The sequence below is a fragment of the Schistocerca cancellata genome, chromosome 2 (assembly GCF_023864275.1).
Source record: "Schistocerca cancellata isolate TAMUIC-IGC-003103 chromosome 2, iqSchCanc2.1, whole genome shotgun sequence".
In the NCBI taxonomy this organism is placed as follows: Eukaryota; Metazoa; Arthropoda; class Insecta; order Orthoptera; family Acrididae; genus Schistocerca; species Schistocerca cancellata.
Genome location: NC_064627.1, coordinates 773,197,924 through 773,207,588, shown reverse-complemented (window position 1 = coordinate 773,207,588; position 9,665 = coordinate 773,197,924). Strand labels below are relative to the sequence as shown.

The following is a 9,665-nucleotide window of genomic DNA, read 5'->3' as shown; positions in this document are numbered from 1 at the left end:
ATCTCCTCAGTGCAGATGCTCACTAGGTTCGAGTTCTTTCGAGAACTGGCGAAATACCGCGAGTAATGAGGATAGCGGGCAAGGGGCGCTACTTTCGTAGAGTGTGAATAAGTTGAGAATTTGGGTCTGACGGGAGCCCTGCTAGGGTAGTCCGTGCATTGTGATAAGCACTGTGCCCGACTGGCCAATGGTCAGAGCATCTGCCTTGTAAGCAGGAGATCTGGATCGAATTCCGGTCCGGCATGAATCTTCAGCTTTCCCCATTGATTTAAATCAATTTCCATTCGCAGCCAATGTCTTTAATTACTTTGTGGCCTTCGTATCTTCAATTTTGTTGTAAATTATAATTCGAAAGGCAAGGATCAAATATACGTATACATTGAGAATATTGTGTATCTGAGAAGGTAGGAAGGAAAAACGGATACTAAAAACTATAAAAAACAAAACTGATTAGTTATTAATGTGTATGTATTGAAGTGCACTTATGACTACATACATTTGTACAAAATGACAGCGAAGGAACATAATCATATCAGAAATCAACCGTGGTAGGCACCACCATAGGCCAGAGCAGGGGCGTACGCAGCCCTAGCGAGGGGGGCGGCGTAGGCAGCCCTAGCGATGGGGGCGGCGTAGGCAGCCCTGGCGATGGGAGCGGCGTAAGCCCTGGCGGGGGCGGCGACGGCAACGGGGGCGTGGGCGACGGCGACAGGGGCGGCGGCGGCAGGGTGGGCGCCGGCCTCCTTGTGCACGACGGCGTTGAAGCCGTTGACGGGGTCGGCAGTGTAGTCGACGGTGCGGATGGAGCCGTCGGGTTCGGCCAGGCTGTAGCTGCCCTGGACGACGTCACCGCTGCGGCTCTCGTGCTGGGTCTTGGAGTCACCAGTGAGGGCGTCCTGCACGTTGTAGGCGAAGCTGTACTCGGGGTGCGGGTCGTACTCGGCAGCGACGGCCGCGGGGGCGGCAGCGACAGCTGGGGCGTAGGCCCTGGCGACAGGGGCGGCGTAGGCCCTAGCGACGGGGGCGGCGTAACGAGCGATGGGGGCGGCGTAGGCGGGGGCGGCGTAGGCGGGGGCGGCGTAGGCTCGGGCAGCGAGAGGTGCGCCGGGGGCGTAGACGGCGGGGGCGCCCAGGTAGCCGGCGTGTGCTGCCGCCACCACCACGGCGAAGATAATGAGCTGCACAAACAAAGTGATCATAGTAATTTTTTGTCTATACCTACCAATATCTCATTTGTGTCGTATCAAGCAAAATTGTAGAGGCTGAACTTGAACAGTTCAAAATTGTGTTATGTAAATCGTTTGCAGTAGGAGGAAGATTAGATTTTAGTGTCACTACAGCATCAAGATCGCTATAGGCATGGTACGAGAAATACTGGGAAGGAAATTTACGATACACTTCCAGCATTCGCCCAATATCATTTAAGAAAATTATGAGAAGGTTAAATGAGTTTGTCTGGGAAGGGATTTGAGCCTCACTCCCTTAAATTCCAAGTCCTTTATATTTTCACTACCTTCTTTTTATAATAATCTTAATCATTTTGACAATTCTATTTCGGTGGTACAGAACGAAAAGATATAGGCATACTGGAATAAAAGTGTGATAACAAGAACAACTCGACGAAAAATCTGAGAGAGCAACAAACAAAATGATCAACAACAAAAAAAATATTCACTCCTGTTTAATATGTAAGCAAAGTCTTTGTCACAAATTTTGCTGTGGACAGGTTACTTGCAAGTTTTCAAACCCTGTCTCACTTTTTTGTAGCTGTGTTGCTGTATCAGCTGTGGGAACCGAGTAAAATGCATTCCTTATGGCACAAGGCAAATAAGATTTACAAGTGAGCTACCTGTTAATTACTGTTACCTTTTGCGTATGTATGAACGTAAAATACGTGTATCTAAGTCAGAAGAGTGACAATACAGACGCTTGTTTCATGTGCTGCATTTACACGCATAATATACTGACTACAGTGTAATGTAGTTTTGGTTTGTTCAAGAATGTGATAATTACCCGTGTAACACTAGCTCTTTCACAGAAACTGAACAAAAGCAGTTAAACCCAACCTTGAATTTTTGTCGCTTCTTCATTCTAACCCACTCTGTCATTCTTGAACGGGATTAAACCGAGTGGAAAGGTGTTTAGGATTCGTTACAAATAATTCTTCAAGCTGTTTATTTTAAAACAAATCCGGAGTGCAACGTATCTTGCAGTAAGTGACGCATTCGCTATGGAGCTTCACGGGTCGATTGCTATCGTTTTACTGTTCTGCGAACACCGTTATGTTCTGAAGTTGTGATCTTGCGCATGCAGTTGCAGCATTCTTACCTTACTATCTTTAACACCCACTGCAAAGACTCCGAATTTCATTAAGGACAAAAGCTTTGTTTCCTTGGATCAGCCTGACAAACCTATGCCCTACCTAGCCTGATATTCAAGGGAAAATTACGTGTCTCCTATGTGTTGTGGTGCGTGGATTGAATATAAACTGAGAACTTATAGACATGTCGCAGCACGACGGACGGGACAGAGACGCGGCCCGCTCGCGGGCAGCTCCTGAGTCAGTCATTGAGATTCTGGCGGTGGCTGCCTTTTGGTTAGTCAGTTCCCGCAGTGGAGGAACGCGAGAGAAAGCTGGGCGTGGTCTCACCTTGCTGGCCATGCTGCTGTGTTGTGTCGCTCGCTGTCTCTGTCCTGTCACTGTGCCCGCTGGCGCTTATATAGCCCCACCTTGCCCCACGCTGTCCCGTGATTGGCCGTCAAAGGTTTCAGCCGTTCACCGAACAAAACCCGGGGTGCCCCTTTGCACTTTTCGCCCGAATACTTTCAATAACAGACCTATGTCTCTGGGTGGCACAGTTCTCAAAGCAAGGCGCGGAACTTTCGCCAGTGATTGAGCGATGATTGATGAAATATATATTCCTTACATTTTAACAATTTGTTAATTTTCAGAATGAATTTTCGCTCTGCAGCAGAGTGTGTGTTGATATGAAACTCCCTGCAAGATTAAAACTCTGTGATGGACTGGGAATCGAACCCATCTTTGAATTTTGTGAGTTAGTGCTCTACCTACTGAGCTACACAAGCATGACACGGCACCCCTTCTCACAGTTTTACTTCCTCCACTAGCGCAACTACCTTTTAATCTGCCGGGAAGCTTCAAATTTTTTATTTTTATAAGCCGAAAATAAAATTCATTCAGCTTTGGAGATGTTCTCAGAGTCAACGTTCATTGCTGTACTTTGCCAATTATGGAACCTAAAACCACGAAAAAATATTACTGGTTGTACCTAGCCGTCACGAGGCCGACACTAAACTGTTCTGTACCGTGACAACCAATTAATGGGAAAACTCCGCCTGAGAACGGGGATATGGTCCGAAACTAGTTTTGTGAATAAACAAAATTTAAATAGTATTCACGAGAAGTTCATGTACATTATCAATACGAAGTGCTTATTATCAGCATGAATCTTCAACAACATTCGTGGTACCTGTTATTTTGTAGGGCTGCGTCATAGAGGACACACCACCCGTCCAAAAAGTTCCGAGACTGACTTTAAATGGCTCTGAGCACTATAGGACTTAACATCTGAGATCATCAGTCCGCTAGAACTTTCAACTACTTAAACCTAACTAACCTAAGGATATCACGCACATTCATGCCCAAGGCAGGATTCGAACCTGCGACCGTAGGGGTCGCGCGGTTCCGGACTGTAGCGCCTAGAACCGTGCGGCCACAACGGCCGGCAGACACTATTCCTGGCGTATAAGTGACGTTAGCGCAGTAGCTACGGTGGAGCTTGAATTGACAACTGTAAACAACAACAGATGTGGTTTCGACCAAACAGCCTCGAGCAGGTAGTGTTCATTAGTGAACGTGCGGCCATAGAGTATGAACGTTGTTGTGCGACAAATCACAAAGGAGCAACACCTCTATATCAAGCGTTCAAGTCGTTGTACAGAAGGTTTTGAAGAAGAGAAAATTGTGTCCAAAGTATGTCTCGCACACTCGAACAACTGACATGATTTAATTGAAGTGCAACATGTGGACAATTCTGTGCTGGAAAATATCATCATGCGTGACGAGACACGGTGTTACCAATACTAACCTACCACAAAACGACAGAGTGAAGAAACTCACGTGACATAAATGACATTCAAACCAATGTGACGCACGAATTGAATACTATCCCAACCAAAGAAAGAATGACTTTTCTGACAGATTCACATGGTTGTATCAACGTTCTATCAGTTGTACTGAAGTGAGGGGGCGGGGCATTGGTGTGGGCGGGGGGGGGGGGGCTGACAGGACTATGTAGATCACCTGAAACCACCTTTAAACGTTTCTCTATTTTGACGGGGTATACGCCTCATTTCCATTGAGGAAATCTCGAGGATTTGCCATACATGTTACAACAGTTTTATTTTTCTTCTCATTATTGCTAGCCAGGGAGCACACGCCATTTTCAGTTCCACTGTCATTTACTGTTTGCTTTTACTGTATTATTTCTTAATCTTTGACGGTGTTCTTTAATAGATACTTCACAACTATTCTCTCACAACTTCGACATTTTTCTTTTGCAGTTCTTCTTCCTTATGTTGTGTATTTCTTTCATAACTTCTCGAATCCAGCTTCGTGTTAATTTCTTGTCCCAGAGCTTTTTCGAAACTGTTTTTTTTTTTAGAATATTGTTGTTCACCCAGTATAAATGACCAAAAAGTATGTCTTCTTTTGCTAATAGTCTCTGCTATTTTCGTCTAATTTCAAGTTTTGTTATCTGTCAAAAAATCCCTAACATTTTTTAAATCAAATACTTCTGGTCTGTCTATCCATAGTTCAGTACGAGGAATCGGTTGTTTATAGGTTTGATTGTTTTACTATCGTGTTGTAATGCATTGTTTTTAATTTCTCGATATTCACTTTTTATTGTAAATATGTTTAGTTTTCCGTATCCTCTTTCTACTTTGTACATCATTTCATATGCAGCAGTTTCTCGACTTACATTAAAATATTTTGTTATCTCTGTGATGATTCTAACGCCTGCCTTAATTTCTACCTGCTATTCTTACAGTGCCCATAGTAAAGTCATACACAAAAATTAAGCACATTTTACTTCAATATAGTGTTCCTTTACCCTAGATTTATCGGTGATACTTGCTGTTGTTTTAAAATTTCTAATTCACGGCTCAAGGGACAATAATAGTTATTGTAGTGTTTACAATACAGTAATATTAATATTACTTTCGTTTGGAAATAAACAATACTAGCATAAAATAAATTTAAGTACTGCTGTATGAGTGATATTAACAAACAGCTAAACCTTAAAACTGGCCCAAATATGAAGGATACATCCAAAAAGTTGATGATTTAGAAAGAATTTCGAATGTTATACGCTTAGATTGATTAACTAATTAACATACATGCAATCGACTTGTGGACGTAAGTTGTTTAAGGCACAGTCTGACGAAAAGGAGGGATAGGTTGATCGGTCACATCCAGAGGCATCGAGAAATAGTTAATTTGATAATGAAGGGTGTGCTGCACTATTGGCACGATGTAAGTTCGCCTTCACTCTCTTTCGGCATCTGAGCGCATAGGGTGTGGAAACAAGGTTTGTGTATGTAAAAATGTGTGTGTTTTATGTTATGTATTTTTGTTGCAACAATGTTCTACATGTACGGTTCGTTGAGGACCAGAGGGGGATTAACGTACAAAGTAGCAGCGAGACAGTCATTGGTCGTCGCAGAAACCAGAGATGTAACGACACTGTGGAGTAGCTGGCCACCGCTCGAGGTTGTGTAAGCGACAATAATATTGAAATCATTGTCAACCGTCGATATGGCGTTACGTGCCCAATGTCGGTTCCAAATAATTTTTACATGAGAAGGGCGGGCAGTCCACGTGTGAACTTCGTAGGAGCCAGATAAAAAAAAAAGCCAACAGGTCGTAGTCCGTACTGGCTGAGGTCTGATTTGTGGTCTGATGGGGCCAGACTTTCTGACAAACAGACCAACTGGTTCGGTAAGACGAATGCTGTGAAAAGACTACCGTTTATTGGATTGGGTGCGAGATCGTTTCTCCCAAAACCGATTTATGACTGAGTTTTTTCGAGTCGGTGCCTCTGCTAGTATTCGCTCCTAACAATAGTTTAGTACTCGGAAGGGAGAGTATAGTATATTATTGATTAAGAGTTTTTTGTGGGTGAAAGTAACGATTAAAGGTTTACGTGGAAGGAACTGAAGTAGCCAAGTCGTCGTTTGGTGATAACTTATTGTATCGGAAGTTATCCGAATTTTGTCCGTGTCGTCCTGGTAGTTGGCTGAAAGCACTCCAAGAGGTAATTGGAATGGGTGGTTTTGTGGTGCCTCGAGCGAGGTATTGGGTCGAGCGCTAATGTATATTGACTTTGCACACAATAACTGGAGTTGACCCTGTCCTTGACCGTATTGTTTAAACTAAAACCCAGTAAAGAGGAACCATCGAACGAGAAGCACGTAGTAAGACTGGCTATGAAAGACGAGTGGCTAAATTTCATCTTAGAACCTGCAGTGGGTCGCTTATCGCCAACGCATGAAGAAGAAGAGTTTATTGAATTACATAATTTTCAAGGTCCAAAGAGGCCCTGTTACGTAGGATTTTTATTTTGTTTTCGTGCTACATTACCGTTCGTGGGTGGGATAACTAGTTTTGTTGTTGGCACTCGCACTCGAGCTATGTTTCACTGTATTGAAATATCTAAAGCTCAAATAAATAAAGCTACGTGCATTCCAAAAGCGTAAACTAAAATAAAGAATTTGCGTCAGTTGTTCATTCCAGTAGATAATATTTGTGGTCACTGACAGAAATATTTTGATACTACGTACAAAGTAAACTTAATTTTACTAAAAGGAAAATACCTTTACAAATTTATCTTTTGCCTAGGAGAGTTAAAGCCATCCTTGTTGACGAGTTATTTCTACTAAAGTTGAAGAAAACCTATAGGGAAAGAAAGTAGCTGGATTTAGGTAGTGAAAAGTAAAGAGTATTCATACCTTTGCTTAGTAACAGTAAGTTGGTCGTATAATTTGCTGTTAACATAGTTAAAGCAGGTAAAGAAAGATAATTCCGTAATTAATAACTGAATGAAAAGAAAAATTGTTAAAGAAAAAGAATTGAAATCACTCTTAATTGGGAAATGAGGTTTCCTTAGAAAGCAAGTATTTGTTGATATGATTCTTTACCGTAGTTTCTGAAACATCGCAGATAATGAGAGGTTGCATTAGCACCACCAAACATTACGGCGAGCTAGAAATTTCACAGATATTCCGAATTAAGGAGAGACATTTTCACAACAAAAGAAAATATTTCCATACGACAGCAGTGACACAGAACGGGGGAACAGTGTTTCTTATATCAACATTAAGAGAAACACGATCCGCATCAAATGAAAGTGCCAATATTCTCAAGCAGTTGAGGATTATTTCAGACTAAAAGCTCAACGATATAATTTAATGCTGCGATTAAATTTATCGTTTTAAACAAAAGAGAGTAATGTTCACATTCTTCGATAGCAAGATTTTAAAAAGTTTTTGCTCATAAGTATATGTTCACCTATAAAGTTTTTGCCTCTTTATATTAGTCTGAGCTGAGCCGATTTGTTAATTATTCCTTATTTTCGAGTAATACTTCTGATAACTTAGTTAACATAAGTCTTTTACGCCTGCGTTGCGTATTGTAAAGTATATACATAAAAAAAAAGTTTTGCATCACCTCGGTTCCGAGAGTTCCAGAACCTGTACAGAAAATTGGAATAAAGATCAACATAAAATCATTTCCGCCGTTTTTCAAATGGTTCAAATGGCTCTGAGCACTATGGGACTTAACATCTGAGTCATCAATCCCCTAGACTTAGAACTACTTAAACCTAACAAACCCAAGTACATCACACACATCCATGGCCGAGGCAGGATTCGAACCTGCGACCGTAGCGGTAGCGCGGTTCCAGACTGAAGCACCTAGAACCGCTCGGCCACAGTGGCCAGCGTTTACATCTTTAGGCGGGTTTAGTGACATCTCTGAATAGTCAAAGGGACTGTGTCTTGGAGTAAACTATGAGTACAAAGTTTACTAATGATTAAAATCGTTGCAGAAATCATCTATTACTTGTTCAGGACTTCGCACATCTTGAAACGTCAGAGTAGGACTTCGCTATGGTATCACACTAAAAAAAGTAAAATGAAACACGGAAAACGTTTAAGAAACAGTTTATGGAAAATAAGACCGCAATTCAAATTCATCTAGTCAAAGGGAACCATTACTGTCAACTTTTAACACTAGCTTATTAATGCTGATTGACATGTCTTCATACTAACCTCAGTACCTCTAAAATCAACTTTGATGAGTATCATATATACGGAAATAGATATTTACAAGCAAATATTCTTCTGTCTCTCGGTAGTAATAGATTACGTTTATAGAGTATAAATATCTGTGGGATGGAGAAAAGAGCCTTTACAGGGATTAGAGAAAAAAGTGGCTTATAGAAAGTTCAGAATGTCTGAGTTTTCTTTTGCGACTACCATGCCTGAGAGTCCTTTCCCTCGGATATACATAAAAAGTAATATTTTATATCAGCTATCTATTTATTGATGTAGTAAATTTTCTTGAGGTGTTGCAGCTATATTTTCAACACTTAAGTGGCTTATTTCTTTCAAATTTTTATATGTTGTTCGTTCTGTCCCTTTGCTTTCTATTGCAGGTCCAGCCAAATAGCGTTTCAAATCCAAGAGATGTTTCCTACGATTAATTACATTTAATTCTAGTTTGAAATTTCTCTTCTTTCACGAATAATATGCTCATTTCAGTATTCGCCAAATATGGAATATGTTTGAAAGCAACCTTACCTCTGAATGCCAGTCCTTATTTACAACTGAAGCTAATTTCCTCTTTGAATTTTTAGCGCATAATAAACTGGCTTAGCAGCATGTAAATCACATTTTCTTCACTGTTGTCCTCTTTCCTACATTACATTTCGTCGTAATGTTTTTCTCGTTCGCATTATCGGAACATTCCCTCACTTTCTTTTAATTCGCCATTTTAAGACATTTAATTACAAATTCTATGAATTACATGAGCAGGAGGAAAAAAGAAAGCTGTCCGTTCAAAGTCGGGATGATTTGACGTCTTTTACTATCTAGGATACAATGTCTACCGTTGCGAATACTACACAGTTTCTAATCAGTAGCCAAACTAAATATACAGTTTGTGCACATTTTGCTGTTCCACAAATGAAATATATATTTTTAATATATTGCAGTAGAGTTTTAGCCTCGCTTGTACTCAAGCGGTAAATAGCTTTCTCGGCCTAAAAATTAGTAGTGGACTATTACACGTCCTCGGCATCGCCCGGCCGTCACCAGATGTCAATAGTTTATTCATTTTTTAATGATTTAAGTTCTGTGTTGCATATGAAACTCTTACAACGTTAAAAGTTATTTATAGACTTTTTTAACCTTAGCCTATTTAATTTGATAATTAGTGGCAGTAATTTTTACAGCCAGATATAACTATCTCAGCATACTACGTTCCACATTATGGATTGCCGTTGATACGGTATTCAGTTTCCACCGCATCCTGACCCCAAACTGCACTGTCAGATGTTATTCTAAAGAGAATGTTATTCTGA

At 41.0% G+C, this 9,665-nt stretch overlaps 1 protein-coding gene across 1 annotated transcript; it reads right to left on the bottom strand.

Annotated features, from left to right (window-relative positions):
- Positions 1–470: 470 nt before the first annotated feature.
- Positions 471–2,678, bottom strand: LOC126162601 (cuticle protein 18.6-like). Its single transcript, XM_049919210.1, has 2 exons — positions 2,651–2,678; positions 471–1,178 (listed from the first exon to the last, which is right to left on the bottom strand). Exons 1-2 carry the CDS (start codon positions 2,660–2,662, stop codon positions 540–542), a joined length of 651 nt encoding a protein of 216 aa, XP_049775167.1. The 5' UTR covers positions 2,663–2,678; the 3' UTR covers positions 471–539.
- Between the last annotated feature and the right edge of the window lie 6,987 nt (positions 2,679–9,665).